The sequence below is a fragment of the Pongo pygmaeus genome, chromosome 11, assembly GCF_028885625.2.
Source record: "Pongo pygmaeus isolate AG05252 chromosome 11, NHGRI_mPonPyg2-v2.0_pri, whole genome shotgun sequence".
In the NCBI taxonomy this organism is placed as follows: Eukaryota; Metazoa; Chordata; class Mammalia; order Primates; family Hominidae; genus Pongo; species Pongo pygmaeus.
In genome coordinates, this window is record NC_072384.2 from 25697379 (window position 1) to 25719500 (window position 22122).

General features: G+C 47.0%; 1 protein-coding gene across 1 annotated transcript in view; it reads left to right on the forward strand.

Moving 5' to 3' along the window:
• The window catches only part of SCTR (secretin receptor), a 75039-nt gene that overhangs the window by 50607 nt on the left and 2310 nt on the right, over window positions 1-22122 (forward strand). The window contains exons 6-11 of the mRNA XM_054478768.2: window positions 935-1067; window positions 3212-3365; window positions 11836-11896; window positions 13104-13173; window positions 16298-16389; window positions 18184-18310. Of these exons, the coding sequence (XP_054334743.1) occupies window positions 935-1067; window positions 3212-3365; window positions 11836-11896; window positions 13104-13173; window positions 16298-16389; window positions 18184-18310 (637 nt within the window). The remainder of the gene's footprint in view (window positions 1-934; window positions 1068-3211; window positions 3366-11835; window positions 11897-13103; window positions 13174-16297; window positions 16390-18183; window positions 18311-22122) is intronic.

Here is a 22122-nt window from a genome sequence, read left to right on the forward strand (position 1 = left end):
GTAAAAGTCCTCAGAGTTCTCATAGGCCGGGCTTAGGTCACATGCCCAACTCTGAGCCAATCACTATGGACAGCGATGGAGCACTCTGATTGATCAAGTCTGTCATGAGGGTGAGAAGGGTGGAGCCCTCCCAATCCAGAGCTGGAATGGATTTCCCAGAAGAAAGCCTGTTTCCGGTACCAGAAGCAGAACAAGTAACTGACTTCTGTTCCCTGCAGCAGGGGAGGATACTGAGGCTCCGGGAAGTGAAAAGTCTTGCTCAAGGTCATATAGCTGCTAAGTGGCAGAGCCAGGGTCTGCTTTGTCCCCGCAGCCTGTGTTCTTTCTGTGCCCCCAGCCCTCTCCCATTCTGGTTGCCGTCCTCACCCCTCCCCCAAAACAATTCTGGGAGCTGGAGATGGTGGTAGGTCAGGGAAGAACACAATATTGCCCCTACAGCCCCAGCTTTTTATGTGTTCATTCAGAGACAAGGTCTTGCTCTGCTGCTGGGGCTGGAGTGCAGTGGCAATGATAGAACTCCTGGGCTCAAGCAATCCTCCCACTTCAGCCTCTTGCACAAGGAATACAGGCAGGCACCACCATGCCCAGCTAATTAAAAACAAAAAAATTTTTTTTGTAGATACAGAAGTCTCAATATGTTGAACTCATGGCCTCAAGTGATCTTCCTGCCTTGGCCTCCCTAAGTTCTGGGATTACAGGTGTGAGCCACACTGTGGCTGGCCTTTTTTTTTTTTTTTCACTGCAGCATGTAGCAAATTAGACTGGCCACCTGGGGACCCAGGTCCTCATTCAGGTTATGCTCACAGAATGTGTTACCCGGAAAGAGCTGAAGTCTAGGGCCTCAGTTTCCCCAGTGCACTGGTGGCAGGTGGGCCTGGCTGAGTCCCAGCCCCTTGGGCTCTGGCCTCTATGGCCCTACATTCTCTCCCTGCAGGAGGCTCCACTGCACCCGCAACTACATCCACATGCACCTGTTCGTGTCCTTCATCCTTCGCGCCCTGTCCAACTTCATCAAGGACGCCGTGCTCTTCTCCTCGGATGATGTCACCTACTGTGATGCCCACAGGGTAATATGTCTGGGTGCCCTAGGATGTTGCCAGGCCTGCCTGCCTTCCCCAGCCTAGCTTTGGAGAGGGGAGTGGCCTAGTTGTCCTTCCCCCAAGCCCCTGCTGAGGCTGCACTTAATACCAAGGATAAATTGGCCAGTGCTGACACTGGGCCAGGAGGTTCAGGGAGATTCCACAACAACATATGCACAATCTGGGTCACGTAGGAGAGAAGCTTGTGGGGGTTGCCGTAAACTCCCAGTGTCCAGGAGTGAACTAGCCACTCTAGGAATTAGATATATAAGGAGACTCATCTTTTCCCTACTTCTGCCAGTTCCCAGCTGAAGAAAGATGACCCAGTCTGGAGAGGGCGGGGGTTGGTCATAAAAAGAAAAGGGTGAGCACAGGCCAGTATGTCTGTATAAACGCATTTACAGTAAAACAGTTGTGTTTTCTTAAATCTAACCCTCTTTGTCCTTCCAAATGCCCAGATGACTCAATTCATTGCAATCACCCTGTGTGTCAGTTGGGATTCCTTTTGCTGCAAATAACAGAAAACTATATATTGGGGTCTTAAACAAATGGGGGCTGTTTCCTACATAAGCAATCCACAGATGAGATGGTGCAATGGCTGCGTGATGCCATGAGGGACACAGTCTTTTTCCCTGTTTCTGCACTGCCATCCTTAGAGTAGGCCTTTGATGTCATGCTTTACACCACATGGTTGCAATATGGCTGCTGCAACCCCAGGCCTCCTGTCTGTGTTCCAGGCAAGAAGGAGAAAGGTAAAAGGTTAAACTTCTTTTTTCTTTTGGGCAGCTTTGCCTTTCTATTGAGAAAGGGTACCTTCCCCAGAAACTCCTACCTACATCTCATTGGCTAGAGTTGAGTCATGTAACCACACTTAATTGCAAAGGAAGCAGGGTGATTGAGTTTTTTACTGTCACAATCTCTATAGTAGAGGCGAGCAAGGGAGAAAAGAGATTGGAAATAGAGATTAGTTCAGCCAACCTGCCTGCCACTTCCTACCACTTACCTGTTTGTATTGTTCATAGTTGTATGTGTGTGTGTGTGTGTGTGTATTTTCTGACTCAGACTGAGAGGTTCTTCAAGAAGTAGGATCCATGTCTCTCAAGGAGGTCTCCAGGATGAAACTGGAGTTTCATCCCAGTTTCATCCCAGAGTACCTGCTGGGAGTCAGGAGCCTTAAATCCTAGCCACGCTTCATTACTGACCAGCAGTGGACAAGGCCAGCAATGCCCCAGCAGGGAACCTTCTCAGGTTTTACTAAACATTAGACTCACAAGTCAACCATGGGCCTTGCCTGGAGTCACAGCCTCTGGGAAGGCCATAAGGCAGGAACCACCACTCTCCGGCAGGCAGCACCGGGCGCTCCTCCTTCTCGGGCTTGTCTTTGCAGCAGCCCTAGGGCTATCCCAGGAGCTGTCCCATCCCCAGGGGACAGCCCAATGCAAAGAAAAGGACAAAGGCCCTACCATGGCAGAGGTACAGGAGCTGTGCTGGTGTAGAAGCCTGGTGCCCCACAATTCTATAGGCATAACTTCCAGGGATCCCTGCAGGGGACATGCCTGTTAAAAGAGTCAGTCACTGCATCAGGGAAGTCCAACTCTATGACATCCCCATCAGATATGTGGAGAGTGCAATATACCAGCCAGGGCCATTTTTACCATAATCAGTGGTACCTCCTAACAGAGTTGGCACATCCCTTCATTATGTGTTTGCAGGGGAACTGAGCTAGAAAAGATTTTTTTAACCCTTTGCTCAGAAATCTCTTCCCTTTCTAGGCCTTGGTTTCCTCATCTGAAAAAATGAGGGGATTGGACAGTATCTGACACAGTTTTGTAGTTGAAGGACTGTCTCCTCATCTAGCCTGGCAGCCGCTGCTAGCATTTGAACCTAGTTCCTGCTCCTGTGATGGTCCATTGGCCAGCTTGACCGAACCCACTAGGCCTGTGGACTCCTACTCTCTAGAGAATGCTGTAGGCCTGACGGAGGAAGGCTGCGGAAGATGGCCTTGAACCCCAGAGGCCTGCTCTTGTGGCCTGGCTCCTGCCCCTACAACACCCTGTTGCTCCCTTTGGGGCCACTCACCAGAGGGAACCCCCTGCCACCCGGCCTGGGTTCAGCTGCCTCTCTCTCTCCAGGCGGGCTGCAAGCTGGTCATGGTGCTGTTCCAGTACTGCATCATGGCCAACTACTCCTGGCTGCTGGTGGAAGGCCTCTACCTTCACACACTCCTCGCCATCTCCTTCTTCTCCGAAAGAAAGTACCTCCAGGGATTTGTGGCATTTGGATGGGGTATGTTTCTCCCTGGGTCTGGTATCTGCATGGTATGTGGGAAGGGGTGCTGAGTCGAGAGTTGGAGGGTTTGGCTTTTAGTTCCAGCTCCACACTTAACTAACTTGTGTAATCTTTTTTTTTTTTTTTTTTTTTTGAGTTGGAGTTTTGCTCTTGTTGCCCAGGCTGAAGTGCAATGGCATGATCTCGGCTCACTGCAACCTTCATCTCCCAGGTTCAAGTGATTCCCCTACCTCAGCTTCCCAAGTAGCTGGGATTACAGGCATGTGCCACCACACCCAGCTAATTTTGTATTTTTAGTAGAGACAGGGTTTCGCCATGTTGGTCAGGCTAGTCTTGAACCCCTGATCTCAGGTGATCCACCTGCCTCGGCCTCCCAAAGTGCTGGGATTACAGGCGTGAGCCACCACATCCAGCTAACTTGTGTAATCTTAGACAAGTTCCTTGATGTTTAACCCTCTGGTCTCAGTTTACTTATCCATCAAGTGGGAAATCCTAGCTCAAATTTAGCCCCAGTTTCTGGCATCTAGAGCTTTTTACAGTTTGTTCCTACCCAATACTTGTTGCCTTATCTGCCTTTAGACGGTCCATTCCTATGTCCTCTTTCTTGCTTCCTTTCTGTATTAGGACGCTTTTGACTGCTGGCATCAGAAAATCTGTAAACCTTTAAACATAAACGAAATTAATTGGCTCATATAACTGAAAAGTCCAGGGATCACCAACTTCAGGAGAGGCTGAATCCAGCAGCTTAACACTGTTTCTTTCTCTCTCTACTTTGCCTTTCGTAACATCGGCTTTATAGTTAGGCTGGTGTTCCCAGTGGAATGGCCAACAGCTTCTGGGCTAGAGACTTCCTTGTACCGAACTCCAATGAGAGAAAGAAAGAGACTCCGTTCAGCATTCTCAGCAAATACTCTGAGGTGCACTCTGGATGGACTGCTTAAATCTCATAGACACGCTTGAACTAGTCACAGAGGCCTGAGAGAAGGAAATATGTTGATTGGCCTAAGCTACTCAAGCCACATGACTTCCCAAAGGAGACTCGGGATTCATTGTCTAGGAAAGAGGGAGAGTGAGAGCGAGACAGCCAAGTGCGGGCCCCCATTTCATCTCTCTCCCTTTTCCTTTTTGGTCAATGAAGATGATAAACAACTTCCATTTTAGGGGCACTTGCTATGTGCCAGGCATTGGATTCAGCACTTTACATGTATCATTTAATCATTGTAGCAATCTCCAGAGGCCTCTCAGAGACCTCAGCTCACAGACACAGCATAACATACTCAACTCACATGGTAAACAAGGACAGACCTCAGGATTCAAGCCAAGACTTGTCTGTTTCCAAAGCCCTTTAAATTTTACCCTGCCATTAACATCCATCCATCCATCCATCCATCCACCCACCCACCCCTGCACACATCCACCCACCCATCCATCCATTCCTCTATCCATTCATCCATTAGTTGTTCATTTGATAAACATGAACGTTACCCTAAGGAGATCTAGACAGACAGCCAGGTTCCTGTGAGTGACTCAAAGGCTTACAGAGATAGTCATGTGCACCAAGCATTAGCTTCTTTTGGTTTCTTCCTGGTGCCTTTAAGAAGTGTCCCTGCCAGGAATGCCCTCTGCTGCCTTTTCTGCTTGTCTAAATCCTTATTTACAAGGGCCCTGTCTCCCCATCAGGGAAGCTGCCTCAGCTGGCAGAGCTTGCTGAGCCCTCCTGCTTCTGAACCTTGGCAGCCCAGTTAGCACCTGACCCTGGGCCCGCGGGAGGTTGCAGGGTTATGCCGACGTCTCCAGAGGCCAGCGATCCCAGAGCGCCTGGGGACCAGAGACTTGCCTTATGCAGCTGGCTCTGCCAAAACAGCACCCAACTCACTGAGCCCAATTCACTAAGCTTTAAATCCCAGATATGCCAGGATTCAGCTGTATGAACATGGACAGTTTTCTCATCTATAATATCAGGACCATAATTTATTCAACATTCTTTGAGCACTTCCTGTGTTCAGAGATTACAAAGCTGCATTGTGATAATATCTCTGTCACAGGATTTTAAGATGTTTGAATGAAATAATAAGAACCTTCCTTTCTTCTTCAAATCTTTATGGAGCATCTACTATACGCCAGCCCTGTGCTGGGTGCTGAGAATTGAGTAACATATAAAACAGCAATGGTTCTCTTCCTCCTGGCCTGTTTGCCTGCCAGACACCAAAGAGACCCTGAAGGGTCCATGGAAGGCCTGAAGCCCCTCTATCTGTGAGAAGCCCTTTTCATGAGAAGGTAACGGCCCCTGCTTGAAATTATACTGATTTCACCAAAGATAGGTTGCTTAAATGGGTACACGCCTACTGTAAAACCTTGCAAAAAAATTTTTTTTAAGTAGAAAAAAAAAAAATTACCCTAGTCCCACAGATTGAACTTTTTCTGAGATTTCCTTCCAACCTTTTTTTCTACTTGCAGTTTTTCCTCACACAGCTGTGGTCATTCTCTATGAAGAATTTTGAATTTCGTTTCTTCCCATTAACACATAACCATGTTCTGTATTATGTCAAATCTTTCATAAACATTTTAAACTACCATATAGATGGATAGATGTAATATAGATGTATTTAACCACATACCTATTGTTTGGACACTTAGGTTGTCTCACTATTGTAAATAGCACAGTGATGAATACCTTTATGGGCAAAGCGTTTTCTGTATGTAATACAGAATCCCAGGATATGGATTCCTGAGTGGAAAGGAGTGAGCATGTTTAAGGTTTTTAACACTTACCCAAAGCTTTGACTTTTTCAGAGCGGCTGAGGTGTGAGTCTGTGTCCAGAAAATAGTGACAGCGCAGGCTTTATAGATGAGCCAGGCTGCCACTTAGCCAGTGAGAGTGAGCGGCTGGCGCTGGTGGTTCTGCCTCAGCATGGGTGAGGGTCTGCCAAACCCAGCTTGCTGCACTCCCCACCCAGAGACTCTGAGGCAGTGGGTCTGGGGTGGCCTGAGACTCTGCATTTCTGACATGTTCCCAGGTGTTGCTCATGCTGCTGGTCCAGGGGCCACACTGAGCCACCAACTTAAACCATTACAAATTTTTCAAACTTTCCCACCAACTTGCCACTAAGGATGGAAGATAATGAACAAGTGCCTCTCAAAACCCATGTTCTTTGCCCAAAGCACCAAGAATTGAGGCAAGACTTTTTTTTTTTTGAGATTGAGTCTTGCCCTGTTGCCCAGGTTGGAGTGCAGTGGCGCAATCTCAGCTCACTGCAAGCTCTGCCTCCCAGGTTCACACCATTCTCCTGCCTCAGCCTTCTGAGTAGATGGGATTACAGGCGCCCACCACCACACCCAGCTAATTTTTTGTATTTTTAGTAGAGACGGGGTTTCACTGTGTTAGCCAGGATGGTCTCGATCTCCTGACCTCTTGATCCACCCGCCTTGGCCTCCCAAAGTGCTGGGATTACAGGCGTGAGCCACTATGCCTGGCTTTTTTTTTTTTTTTTTTTTTTCAAGATAGGGTCTCTCTGTCACCCAGGCTGGAGTGCAACTGTTCAATCTTGGCTCACTGCAGCCTCAACCTCCTGGGCTCAAGTGATCCTTCTGCCTCAGCCTCCTGAGTGGCTGTGACTACAGGCATGCACCACTGTACCTAGCTAATTTTTATTTACCTATGTTTATTTTTTGTAGAGACAGTGTCTCACTATGTTGCCCAGGCTGGTCTTGAACTCCTGGCCTCAAGTGATCCTCCCACCTCAGCCTCCCAAAGTGATGGGATTACAGGCATGAGCCACCACACCCAGCCCAAGGCATTTGTTTGTTATTTTTATCAAAGTCATTCATGTACTTGGTTTAAATAATTAAACAAAAGACTACAAGGTTTATAATAAACAAAAGCTGTCTCCTGCCTTCACTTCTTATTCCCGAGCTCAGCCTCCAGAGTTAATGCCTTTCACTCTTTTAACTTGTTCCTCCTAAGATTTACTCTCGTGTTTCTAAAATCAGTACACTACTATTTCTTGATTTGTCTGTTTGAAGCATTAGTTATTGACTCCACATGATGGAAGATAAGAATATAAAATTATTTTTTTCCTTTCCGAGGCAGGATCTCACTCTCTTGCCCAAGCTGGAGTGCAGTGGTTCAATCATAGTCCACTGCAACCTCAAGCTCCTGCACTCAAGCGATCCTCCTGACTCAGCCTCCCAAGTAGCTAGGACTACATGTGCATGCCACCACATCTGGCTGATTTTTTACATTTATTGTAGAGACAGGGTCTTGCCATGTCTCCCAGGTTGGTCTTGAACTCTTGGGCTCAAACGATCCTCCTGCATCAACTTCCCGAAGTGCTGGGATTATAGTTGTGAGCCATTGCACCCGACCAAGAATAGAAAATTCTTAATCCTCTACCTCCATTCTTCCATTACAGTTTCTTATAATTTTTGGCTAAATCAGATTCAGTGTATACATTATTATATCTACGTAAATAGTGTTTACCACTGAGACAAGTGGTGTACAATAATTTTACTTTCAATCTTATTTAACTTTTTATTTTCCTGGAATCATTTTTCATTTGCTTTTTTTTTTTTTAATATTGCTAGCGTCAATTCTCTCAAATTCTTTGGACAACCTCCCAATGCTATTTATTTTCCAAATCATCAAATGCAATAGGAAATCTATCAGTTCCTATTTGTTTGTTTCCTGTTATATTAGTTCCTAAGGCCATCTTAACAAATTGCCACAAACTTAGTGGCTTAAAACAACAGAAATTTACTGTCTCACAGTTCTGGAGGCCAGAAGTCTGAAATCAAAAGGGTTGGCAGGGTTGGTTTCTTCTGGAGGCCCTGACAGAGGATCCCTCCCATACCTCTTTCCTACCTTCTAGTGGTGGCTGGCAATGCTTGGCATTCCTTGGTTTGTAGTTGCATCAGCCCCATTCCTGCTTATGTCTTTACGTGGACTTCTTCCTCTGTGTCTTCTCTCTCTGTGTGTCTCTCATGGCCTTCTTATAAGGATGCCAATCATGTTGGAGTAGTGGCCCACCATACTCCAGTATGACTTTATCTTAACCAATTACATCTGCAAAGACCCTATTTCCAAGTAAGGTTACAGTCTGAGGTGCTGGGTTGACATGAATTTTAGGGAGACACTATTCAACCTGGTATACTTGCCAGTGTTTTTTTCTAGAGCTTTCTGCCTTCTTGCTTGACTTGGGCTGGCTGTTCTCCAGATTTGCTCAGCTCCCTTAGCTTTCACCTTCTTCCACAAATCCTGTTTCCTTTCTTTCTCGTCTCCCTGTCTTTGGTTTACTCTCTAGTTGTGTTGGAGCACATCCTCCAGTATCTGTCTAACCAAGAGCACCTGGAAGGAACATTTTTTTATTGCATGTCTGAAGATATCTTCATTCAACCTTCACATCTAATTCATTATTTTGCTGGACATAAAACAAGTTGAAGGCTAGGCATGGTGGCTCACACCTGTAATCCCAGCAATTTGGGAGGCCGAGGTGGGCAGATCACTTGAGGTCAGGAGTTCGAGACCATCCTGGCCAACCTGGTGAAACCCTGTCTCTGCTAAAAATACAAAAACTTAGCCAGGCGTGGTGGTGGGTGCCTGTAATCTCAGCTATTCAAGAGGCTGAGAGAGGAGAATTGCTTGAACACGGGTGGTGGAGGTTGCAGAGAGCTGAGACCACTGCACTCCAGCCTGGGCAACAGAGTGAGACTTCATCTCAAAAAAAAAAAAAAAAAAAAAGTTGAAAAATAATTTTCTCCAGAATTTTGAGGGTCTTATGTTTTGGCATCAGTGTTATGGGAAGTGCCATGCCATTTTGCTTCCTGAACTTTTTACTCCTTTCTACATAAGCTGCAGGATCTTCTCTCTGTGTTCTGAAATGTCACAGGGATGTGCTGTGATGCAGGTCTTTTTTCATCCTTCTTCCTGGCATACGGTGTCCCTTTCATCTGAAAATTCATGTCTTTCATTTCTTGAAAATATTCTTACATTATCTATTTAATTGTTTTTTTCGTTCTGTTTTTTATCCTTTGTTTTCTGATACTCCCTTTAGTCTAATGTTGTACATCCTGGAATAACCTCTAATGTTCGAATTTCTTTTTCCTACTTTTCATTCCACTGTTGTTTATTCTGCTGAGAGATTCCTAGTCTTTATCTTCCAACCCATCTATTGCATGTTTAATTGTGGTTATCATATGCTCTGTTCCTAACCCCGTTTCTTGTTCTCCGGGCACTCCCTGTTGACAGCATCCTGTTTGTGTCTTGTAGATGCAACCTTTTATCTCTCCAATGGCGTTCCTTAGAGTTGTTTTGTTCAAGTTCCTTCTGCTTCCTGTATGGTCTGTTTCCTCTGAGTTCCTTTTCTCTGATTGTTTTGGTCTTTGTCTTTTATGTAATAAGATGTTGGTGACCTTGGCTGTCTGTTCCTATTTAAGAATGAATCACTTCAGAGACGGCTAATGGCTGTCGGGGGTGTGGGGTTTGTCTTTCAAGGGACAATGGACTGGAAGTGTTGGGGGGTCCCCCCATGGCTATCTATAGGCCCTTTGTCTGGGGCTGTTCAGTTCCTCTAGAGAATCCTTTCATCTCCAGCGTGCAGTGGCAGGGAGGTGGGCAGAGGGTAGAGGGCTGGGGTAGGGGTAGAAGCCTGTTCAGTAGAGGCCTGAAAACTGAGTGGCCCAGGGGCCAGGGCTTTTACCATTCAGCTTGAGCATGTCCATTAGAAATAGAATCTGATTTAAGTATTTCTGCTTAAAAAAGAAAAAGACTCTGAGCCATACATCTAGCTTAAAATTTTCTAGTAGCCGCAATCAACACAGTAAAATGAAACAGGCTGTATTTGTTTCAATAATCTATTCTGTTCAACCCAATGTCACCAAAATAGTATCATTTCAACATTTCAATGTATAATCAATATAAAAATTGGTAATGACATATTTTACATTCTTTTCTTTTTTTTTTTTTTTTTTTGAGATGGAGTTCCTCTCTTGTCACCCAGGCTGGAGTGCAGTGGCGCAATCTCGACTCACTGCAACCTCCGCCTCCCGGGTTCAAGCTATTCTCCCACCTCAGCCTCCTGAGTAGCTGGGATTACAGGCATGCACCACCATGCCTGGCTAATTTTTGTTTTTTTAATAGAGACAGGGTTTCACCATGTTGGCCAGGCTGGTCTCGAACTCCTGACCTCAGGAGATCCACCTGCCTTAGCTTCCCAAAGTGCTGAGATTAAGGCATGAACCACCGTGTCTGGCCATATTTTACGTCCTTTTATTTGTACTAAGTCTTCAAAATATGGTATCTATCTTGCACTTAGTGCACAACTCAGTAGGGACCAGTTACATACCAGGTGCTCAAGAGCCACCTTGAGTGCTGGTGTAGACCATCACTTCATTCCTGCTCAGCTGAGCACCCTCTCCGGCCCTGTGCTGGGCTGCAGCCCTGTTCTCTGTGGCTCGATATTTCTAGAGAATAAACTCTGTTGGAATTTAACTATTCGGTCTCATGAGGGTAGTGCTGGCCGCCTGGGGTGCTTATCTGTTTCTTATCCAGACTTCAAACCATCCTGCTGCCCCAGCCCCACCCTGCTGCCTGCCTCCTGGGTACCAGATGCCCTGGCCTTAGAGCATCCTTGGGTACCTCCCCAGCGGCATTGCCCCAGACAGCACTTCTGTTTCAGCTTCCTCTGCTCGGGACATCAGCTGCCACTCCTCTGCCAGCCTTCTATGTGCCTAAGCGTGTTGCCGTCTCTCCTCTACTCTGCCCTTCCGTCTCAGTCTTTGTCCTTATGGGCTTTTACCATTTCTATTTCTTTATTATCATTTTAGAGGGGCTTCAGGGGAAGTAGGGATAAATGTATAAGTTCAGTTTGCCATGTTTAACTAGAAGTCAGGAAATGTTGTATTTTCTCTTCTAAATTCTTGTGGACTTGATCTCATCTCTAGTCCAAAATATATTTTTGTTTAAGCACAACAGTGATGGCTCACCTTAGCCATTAAACGCCCAAGCTTTTTACAAACCAATATTTGAATAAAATCAGCGTTTCTTTCATGACCTGTGTCCACCCCTTCTCCACTTCCTCCTCCCGCTGCATGTGGCCAGGCAGATCACTATGAGAAGGGGGCTTTCCAGCTGCCTCCATGGGTCCACGAGCCTGCCCAGGAGTCCCAGCCCCTCTATACTTTGCAGTGGTCCTCTGGAGTCCAGCCTGGGTTCCCAGGAGACCCCTAACACCAAGTGGCCTTTGGGATCCTTCTGATTCTGCCGTAGTCCCCAGGGCATGCCCGGCACCCTTGAGGCACATGGTGCCACATTCACACAAGATGGCACAAGATGGCAGAGGGGTTTCTGTGGAAACCAAATCTTGGCACCTGCTCAGTAGCTGGGCTGGGGTAACCGATTGTCCTGTTCTGATATGTGTGTTGAAAATTGAGTCCTCTCTCCTCTGCCCCTCCCTTTATTTTTAATCCTCAGGTTCTCCAGCCATTTTTGTTGCTTTGTGGGCTATCGCCAGACACTTTCTGGAAGATGTTGGGTAAGCTAATGGAAGCAGGATAACAAGAATGTATCTGACATCGTCCAGCTTTTCAAACAGCATAGTTACTTCTTTGGAGCTATCTAGGAAAGGCCTTTTTCTCAAAGTAGAGGCCACAGATGAGTTCCCTGGACTGATGCTCACTGCTTCCCAGGTGTGTTTCCAGGTGGGCCCAGCAGCCTTGGCCAACCCTGCACTGTCCTGGCCTTCCTGTCTTCTTGCTGCCTGTCCACTCTGCGTGTGGGTCAGATGCCAGACAAGAGCTATGGGGCTCCAGGCAGGAGTTGCTCCATGGAGGAAACTCAAGGAAGGGCCAGCCCAGCTTTTTCTTCCTCCTGGGATCTCTGTCCTGGGTGCCTCTCTACCTCTGGGTGTTTAGGAGCCCTGCAGAGCCAGGCTCTAAAGAAGTCGGGCATTGAGGGTGGCAGTGAGCCCAGGGGACGCACCTGGGAGTAGGTACATGGGAAGCAAGCTTGAAAGAAGCTGGGGAAGAGGAGAGGCAGCAGGGCAGCGGTGAGGCAGCGGGGCAGCGTGGGAGTTGATTTCTCAGGGGCATAATGACACAGACAAGCCAATAAGTGGATGAGGTTGAATGAGACATCCAAGTGTCTATAGCCCAAATTCATCCCGAAATAATTGCTTCAGAGTAATTTTTGTATTGGGTGAATTCACTTTTTTAAAAAGTCTGGATGTTCAGCTTGTCTAGAAAAAAAATGGAGATTGAGGTTCTTTAACATGTTCCATTTTCCCTTGTGGCAAAAATAAGGTGGAGCAGAGCTGCGGCTGTCTTGGACAAGGCACATGCTCCCCAGTTTGCTAAGTCCCCTCCAGGCCTGATGTCCCCAGATCCTGAGGTCGCATGTCAGCCATCCACCACTTCTCTTACTGACGTCATCTTCCTGGCCTCTCTTGGTAGCTGAGTTTGCCAGCGTGCTTGCTGGTGAATTCTGACAGTGAGCTAACTTTTGGATCTGGGAGTCTCCCGGCTCTCAGGTTCTCGCAGGGAGACAGGTGGCCACTTCTTCAGCCCCAGCAGTGCTCCTCGGTGGCAGGAAAGGGAGGTGGTTCTAATGGTGCTGGGCACACCACTGCAGGGACTCAGTGCCACAAACACGGGTCCTTCATACCAAGGGCCACGTTAGGGAACATGTCCTTGCCGGTTAGCTCAGCTCCCACTCGTAACCATGCCCAGCTGTCCCTCCCTTAGGTGCTGGGACATCAATGCCAACGCATCCATCTGGTGGATCATTCGTGGGCCTGTGATCCTCTCCATCCTGGTGAGTGGCTCTCCTCTCCCGAGCTGGGGATCAGTGGGAGAGATGGAAATGGTGACCAGCCCACAGGGGCAGAGGGTGGAAGGACAGGGCTCCCTGCAGGTGCCAGGAAGGATAAACCACAGTGTTTGTGAGGTTGGTGAGCAGCGTGGGGTGTGGAAGCTCTGCCCCCTACAGAATGTGTGGTAGTGGGGTGAGGGGTGCGCTGAAGGCAAGAGCCTGCGAACCTGGTTCTTTCCCACGAGCAGCAGCTCAAGTGTGGTGAGCAGAGCTCCTTGTTCTAAACTGGCTGGCTCCCATTGGCCTGAAATTCCACCTTCACTGGTTCAGACCTGTGGGCCTTGAGCATTTTTCTAGGGATTTGCTCGTTAACCTGGGATGAGTCGCTAAGCTGAGATCACTGAAGAGGGTAGGAGTGCAGATCCGGGAAGCTCAGTGGGGCCATGGTCTTGGGACTTTGCAGTGCTGCGAGTGGGTTCAGGCCTGGAGGGGTGGCCCCAGGAAAGAGATGCTGGGTGACCATCTTGGACAGGAGCTTGCGGGTGTCAACCCTGGTGGCTCTTTTGAATCACCTGGGAGCTTTTAAAAAATACTGATAGCTATCGATTCCATTTCTTTTTCTGGCAAGAGGCCTGGGTACTGGTCCCCAGGCGATTCTGCTCTGTGCCAGGGTACAGTCCTGTAGCCCAGACCATGGGTATGGTTCAGCATAGGGGGACAGAGGAGGGAAGGCACATGGGGACACACAGGAATCATCTCATGGATGGAAGCAGTCCCTTGGCTGGAAGTAACGTCCACACGGACAGCCCAGGGATGCCCAAGGCTGCAGAACCAGTTGAAAGTGAGTGCCCTGTGCAGGCTCGCTGGCATGGGGGAGAGGGCATAGGACAGGGCCCCTTCTCTTCCAGTAGCTGCCAGGGTGGCATTTTGGGATTGGTTGAGAGGAGAGGACCATTCCATGACAACCTTCTTTTATTTTTTTTAATTATATAATCTGAGCAAAAAATGCAAAATACAAAATGTTTGTTTTGGTTTTACTTTTTGAGACAGGGTCTCACTCTGTCACCCAGGCTAGAGCGCAGTGGCGCAATCATGACTCACTGCAACTTCCACCTCCTGGGCTCAAGTGACCCTCCCACATCAGCCTCCTGAGTAGCTGGGACTAAAGCCTCCCACCACGCCTAGCTAATTTTTTGTAGAGATGAGCTTTCACTGTGTTGTCCAGGCTGGTCTTGAACTCCTGGACTCGAGTGATCTGCCTGCCTCAGCCTCCCAAAGTGCTGAAATTGCAGGTGTGAACCACTGTGGCTGGCACAAAATGTATTTTTTAAAAAGGAAAAAAAAAAAATCATTCATCATTCTCCCAGCTACGTATATGTTATGACCATGTGTTTTCCTTCCTATCTTCTTCTTTGAGCAGACATACTTTTCTTTTTCAAAATCCTTAATTAGGTTTCTTTTGTTTTGTTTTTTGGTTTTTGTTTTTCACTTAGCAATAGATGTGAGCTTTCCTGTTTCATGTGGAATTCCTTGACAAACTGATTTGCCATGGCTTCATAATATCATGCTGGAGGCTGTTTCCTCATTTAGTTAAGCAAGCCCTGCTGTTATTCCAGGACTTGGACAGCCCAGCCTAGGACAACCCGGGATGAAGGATGGCCAGCTCCAGTGTCCAGGGCTGGTTTCAGAGGACTGTGGTTTATTCAGCAATTGAGGATGTTGGATGAGCATTCCTGATGCAAAATATCTCCCTACCAACCTAGCATGGGGCCTGAAATTCCACTATTTAAAAATAGACTCATTCTTGGGACCTTAAAGACCTTTCTTTCTTTCTTTCTTTCCCTTTCTTTCTTTCTCTTTCTCTCTCTCTCTCTTTCTTTCTTTCTTTCCTTCTTTCCTTCTTCCTTCCTTCCTTCCTTTCCCTCCCTCCCTCCCTCCCTCTCTCTTTTCTTTCTTATTTCTTTTTTTTGTCTTCCAGTGCTCCCTATTAAATTAAATACAACTCTAAGGCAAACAAAATTAAACTAAATAGCCTCAATGAATGGACAGCATGAATAGCCAGCTTACAACAAGATGCATAAACAAGTTGCAGAGAAGTGGGTTTCCCCGAAAAGCAGTGCTGGGCTAGGAGTCCTAGACAGCCACTAATCCTGTGTCTTTTGGCAAGCATTCCCAGGCCCCAGGCTGCTTGTGTGAACAATGTGGGTGTGAAGCTGGGTGATTCCACTGATCCCTGCTTCTATAAAATGGCTGGAGCAGGTGTGTGAGTGAGGGAGAGATGCTACCATGTGGGCAACTTCCTAATGTTGTTGGCACTGGGCACTGGGGTTGGGGGAGGGGACACCAAAATGAATAAAAAGACTGCGTTCCTGTCCTTCAGGAAGTTACAATTGAATTGGCAGATAAGTAGGCACATACATATTTGACAGACACATGCATTTGACGTTTTAAGATATTTTATCTCCCAATCATAGTTTGCAAGAAAAAAAAGATATTTTAAGTGCTCTTACACAGTAATATTATCCCTAAATACAGTGAATCAGGAAACGGAAGTAATCAAGGGTGGCTTCTTGAAGCTGGCGATTGAGCTGCAAACTGGTCCTCACACCAGCAGCTTCAGCATCACCTGGGAGCTTGTTAAAAATAATAATTCTTGGGCTCCACGCCAGACTTACTGAACCATAACCTGTGGGGTTAGAGCCCAGCAATGGGTACCCTAAACTTTGAGAACCACTGCTGTAAAGGCAGTCAGCTTTGGCATTGTATTACCTGGGAGCTTGTTAGAAATGCAGAATCTCAGGTCCACCCCAAACCTGCATTTTTAACAATATCCCCAGGGGCTTCCAATGCTCTGCAAGGGTGAGTGATCTGCCCTGCAACTGAGCAGACCTTAGAGCTCCTGCGGCCCAGGGGCAGGAGGGAGTGCTGCCTCCAGCCATGGACTCTAGACAGTGTTTCACCAGGACTGGGGGTGGGGAGGGGATGGAGAGGAGGGGCAGCAGTGGTGAGCCATCCTGGCTGTGGTGTCTGCAATGTCTCTCTGCCCTCAGGTCCAGGGGACAGGGCCAGGAGAGGTGGCTGGAAAAGCAAGATACCTTCAGCCCCACCTCTGCCTTGTGTTTTGCAGATTAATTTCATCCTTTTTATAAACATTCTAAGAATCCTGATGAGAAAACTTAGAACCCAAGAAACAAGAGGAAATGAAGTCAGCCATTATAAGTAAGTGAAGGGCAAAGACTGAGGCATGGTCAGTCAGCAAGCATTTACTGAGCACCTACTGTTTACTCAACTGGTGCTGGCTATTGGAGATGGAGGAAAAGTTGTAGACCTAGTCATAAGAAGTTTACCAGGTACATGGGAGCGGTTGGGGGGAATGGTCTGATTTTAGAGCCTCAGACACTGTATGGGGGTGGAAACACTAAGAAATCTCAGGCAGGAAGCCTGAAGGCAGAGAGATCTTATCCTTGGGGCAAGGCTAAGGAGTCTCCACATGGGCTTCAAAGACTGAAATTCACACAAATGTGTGTAGATACAGTGTGTGTATTTTTCAGAGGAGGATGACCTTCGGTTTCATCAGATTTTAGGCAAGTGTGTGATCCACAAACACTTAAGACCTTTCAAATGTTAAAGAGAAATACGTTCATTTTCTAGGGCTTCCATAACAAAATATCACAGACTAGGTGGCTTAAACAGCTGATACATATTTTCTCAGAGTTCTGGAGGCTGAAAGTCCGAGATCAAGGTGTCGACAGGTTTGGTTTCTTCTGAAGCCTTTCTTGCTGTGTCCTCACAGGGTCTTTGCTCTGTGTGTGGGCATCCCTGATGTCCCTCTGTGTGTCCATATTTCCTCTTCTAAGGACACCAGTTGATTTGATTAGGCCCCACTCCATCCTTGTTGTAACTTAGTCTCCTCTTTCAAGACCTTTCTCCAAATTCTGAGATACTGGGGGCTAGGACGTCAGTGTAAAAATTTGACAGTGGGTGTGGACATAATTCAGCCCATAAATTATATTAAAGACAAATTAGCGGCCAGGCGCAGTGGCTCACGCCTGTAATCCCAGCACTTTGGGAGGCCAAGGTGGGCAGATCACTTGAGGTCAGGAGTGTGAGACCAACCTGGTCAAGATGGTGAAACCTCATCTCTACTAAAAATACAAAAATTAGCCAGGCGTGGTGGAGGGCGCCTGTAATCTCAGCTACTCGGGAGGCTGAGATAGGAGAATCGCTTGAACCCGGGAGGCAGAGGTTGCAGTGAGCCGAGACTGCGCCACTGCACTCCTGCCTGCACAACACAGCAAGACTCTGTCTCAAAAAGAAGAAAAAAAAAAAACAAAAACAGGACAAATTAGTGTCCCCCAGAGACCTTCTCCATGGTGTTTTGTGTTTTGAGAATCTGATGGTGGCTCAGATTACTTGGTATCAGATTCCTGAGGACCTGGGATAAAGTTGCCAGGTAAAATACAGGATGCCCAGTTACATTGAATTTTGGATAAACAACAAATCGTTTTTCAATATTTATACCCCCACATGGTGTCCACTGTTTATCTGAAATTCAAATTTAACTGGGGATTCTGTGTTTTTATTTGCTAAGTTTGGCAACCCTAATTTGGGAAGAAAATACAAGAATTTATCCTTATAGATATTTATTATCTAGCAAATGAGAAAGCCGGCTTTGCTTATATGATGTTAGATATAGAGCAGCAGTGATATAGGCGCGTAATTTATAAATAAAGTTAATGGTGTAGGTACCGATTTTTTTTTCTTTTTACTGATGGAGGTGCATGATCAGAAAGTTTGGGGCTTTGCCATAAGTCAAAAATTGTTGTATCTGAGTGATGGATATGTGGGAGTTAGAAATTTTCAAAATAAAAAAGGAAAACAAAAAAGGTTGGGGTACTGCTAGCCAGCCTTAGCAGTCAGTCCCGAGCTGGGGAGTGGCACAGCTGTGTGCCCACAGGAGGAGAAAGGGCACAGGGAGGCAGAGTGGAGGCTACAGCCTCTCTGTGTTCCCAGGCGCCTGGCAAGGTCCACTCTCCTGCTGATCCCACTCTTTGGCATCCACTACATCGTCTTCGCCTTCTCCCCAGAGGACGCTATGGAGATCCAGCTGTTTTTTGAATTGGCCCTTGGCTCATTCCAGGTAAGCTTCCAGGACTGGGGCTGCCAGCTGAAAAGAGGAGTTCTCTCTGTCCTTAGGGAGAAGGGGAGGGTGTAGAGACTGTGAGCCAGATGCCTTATCTGGCAGAGACCCAGGGGAAGAAGGGATCGGACCTGACAGTGCTACAGGTCCCTGAGTGGGATCCCTGGTCCCCACCAGTCAAATGGGGGTGGGAGATAAAACTAAGAGAGACAGAGAGACTGACTTCAGGGAAAATAAAAAGGAAAAATAGCCCCAGTACACTATATTGTACAACTCTCAATAGCATATACATGGTCAAAATAACGTAAGAGCGGATGGCCAAGTCATCAAACACTGGGGCGGGCCTTGCAGGAAGGAGTGTGGGGCAGGTGTTTGGAAGAGAAAACACTGTCCTCATCTTCACACTGGGAAGTCCAAAGAAAATGCCCTAGACTGAAAACTCCTCAAGTGGCAACATCAGCATATTTTTTAGAAGCAGTGAAGAGAGTTTCAAGGAGCAGTCGCATCTGAGGAACAGGAAGTGAGGGTGGGGTGTCAGAAGGCTGCTGGTTCTGTAACAGGAATCCTTTGATTCTCTGAAACCATGTGCATATGCAAATTATTAAAACTAAAAACTGACTTTAAAAAATAAAGTGAGGTGGAAAGTCACTTACCTACTAACTCAACAAGATGTAGTGAAGTTAAAAAACAACAACAACAGTAAATGGGTTTGGACAGAGGGAGCCTGAACGTGAATCCCAAACTTCACAATGCCGTTTGTTTATTTACTCCTAGCTATTTCCTTCCAAAAATATTGCAATGTCACTTTTGGGAAAAACATACAAAGGACAAAAAATAAGCAGATGAAGGAACAGTGAAAAAAAGAATATACAACTGGTTGGGTTGCTACACAGAAACAAATATGACAAAGTTCTATACAGGAGGGAGAGATGGGTCATAAGTGTGATAGGGAGTTTCCCAGTAGCCAAAGCAAAGACAAAACGATTGTTTCAAAATTTCGCATATCCATAAGACAAAATCAAACTAACGGCCGGGAGAAGCCAGTGATTATAGGCTCTAGGGCCTGAGACAAAATTCTCCCAGTCGTTTTTTTTAAAGGACTTAGTCCTTAACAACATTTCCACGGTAGGGCGATATTGTCCAGCCAAGCTTTCACTGGGGTGGCCTCGGCCTGCGAGCAGGGGTTCAAACCCTCCCCTCATCCCTAGAGCTCTGTTCAGGGTAGGCTCTTCTTGTTACTTACAGGTTCTAGGGAGGATGCCTCACTGGGGACACATCACTGAGTGGAGTCAGGTGTTGCCCTACCCACACCTTCAGACCACACCCTCCCCTAAGCTGGCCCTCTGCCCAGTAGCCCCTGTCAGTGCCCCAGACCTCCAGAGAACTCAGCCTCTGGCTTAATCCAGGATTCTTTTCCTGTCAGCCTGGGGGCCAGGGAGCTAGCTTTCCCCACCACTGCTCTTGTAACGTCCAGGGAGGCTGGGCACACAATGGCCCATCTAGCAGGTAGAGGATTTGAGGACCAGTCAGGTGGAAGGACTTGACCTGGCTCAGAAAAGGGACCATGCTGAGAGCTTGGACCCAGGTCTGCCTGGCCATGGATGGGGACTTCCTGTCCCTCAGAGTTGGGGCTAATGGTTGGGACTGTGGACTACCTCTCTGGGAAAATGTCTTGTCAAGAGAAAACCAAAAGCACTTTCCTGATGTTCTCATAGGAATGTTGAGGAAGAAAAAGGATCTTTTAAAGTTTTATACATATATATGTATATATATATTCTTATATATACACACACATATGAGAAAATGTTTTTCATATACAAAAGTGAAGAGAATAGGACAATGAACCCCATTACCTATCCCCAGCCTCAGCAGTATCCACTCATAGCCTGCCTTGTTTCATCTCCGTCCCTACCTACTACCCCCATCTTTTTAAGTAAATTCAAAACATCATGTTATTTCATCTGCAAAGAGTTTAGTATGCATTTCTAAAAGACGGGGCTTAAAGAAGAACACATACAATTGTAATAACACCATCACTGTCATATACTCTTTAAAAATGTATTTACGGCTGGGCACGGGGGCTCACGCCTGTAATCCTAGCACTTTGGGAGGCCGAGGCAGGCGAATTGCCTGAGCTCAGGAGTTCGAGACCAGCCTGGGCAACATGGTGAAACCCTGTCTCTACTAAAATACAAAAAATTAGCCAGGCATGGCGGTGTGTGCCTGTAGTCCTAGTTACTCGGGAGGCTGAGGCAAGAGAATTGCTTGAACCTGGGAGGCAGAGGTTGCAGTGAGCCGAGATCGCGCCACTGCACTCCAGCCTGGGTGACAGAGTGAGACTCCGTCTCCAAAAAAAAAAAAAGTATTCACTCTTTCTGATTGTATAAATAATGCTTGCTTATTGTGAATAATTTGGGAAATAAGGAAAAGTTTTCAAAAAAAGAAAAATAATAAGAAAAAAAATCTAGAAAGTCATAACCCAGAAATAACTTCTGTTAAAATGTTGGTGTGTTTACTTCCATCTCTTTTCTTTCCACAAAGACACACACACACATAATTGGGATCATGATGTGTATGGTTTTGTATCTTGCTTGTTTTGTTTAATTCTCTATCATGCCCATCAAGAACATTTCTTCATGTCATTAAAATTCTTCAAAGTCTTCATTCTTAATGATCGCAGAATCACGGTGGAAATTGGTAAACTTGCTGGCTTGTGTGAGGCCTGCCCTATATACACTGGAGCACAGCTAACTCCCTCCCCTGAACAGTGAAAATGTGTCCTTGGACCCTAGCGCAGCGGAGGCCAGGCAACCCTAGCCCATGCAGCGGGCAGCATCCTTGGCCTGCTCGTGGCTCTGGGCCAAGCACACAGAGCTCCAGGCATGCTTAAACCCCTCCGTGCCTCAGTTCCCTTGCGTGTGAGGTGAAGATCCTCCCACCTGCCTCCAAGGGCTTTGGCGAGGTTAAATGAAGCACCTGGGACCTACAAGTACTCAGGTTTAGCTGTGCTCCAATCCAAGTCTGTTTTATTTCAAAGCCTGCCTTGAAGTGCCTTTTACTCCCTCTCTGACAGTAGTAGTTCCCGGACCATGATGCCCGTTTTTTGGAACTGTGTGGGGATCTTTAAATGCTGCTGATGCCCCCAGCTACTGGGATCTGGGGAGTGCAACCTGGAAAAAAGTTCCTAGGTGATTCCAATGTGCAGCAAAACTTGGAAACCAATGCCCTGAGTGTTTCTGCCCCTCAAATAGTCCCCAGTCTATGTGGCAGTCAGTGATACCTGAAATTCTAAAGCAAACCCTTCCAGCTTCGCCACTAACTCTTTTTAAAATGCCAATATCCCTGAGAAGTTGTACATATTAAGCCCACCATTGATGAGCTGATTCATCACCCTTTGAGGTCCTTTCCAATATTGTAAGTAGCTACAGGCAGGCCTGGGTGGGACTAGGGAGGAGGAGTTGGGCCACCTGAGGTCAGGCCTCTTAGTGGGGAGGGCAGGCCTGTAAGGGAGAGAAGGGTGGCCTGAGGTGGGTCCCCGAGAAAGGAGAGGAGCAGGGTGAATGCGCCGCAGAGACACTGCTTCCTGCTGATCTGGAGGCCTCTTAGGCTCCAAGCAGGCACCCCAGCCTGGAGTCCCTCCCTTGACAGAGCTCCACACCAGGATCCTTGGGGGCACCATGAGGAAATCAGGAGCTCCAAATACCAGGGAGGGAGGGTCTTACAGGCACAGACCTCGCCACACCAGAGAACATAAAACCCTAAGCATAGAGGTGTACCCACCTGTCCATTAAGCAGGGAGGTCCAACCCTGCT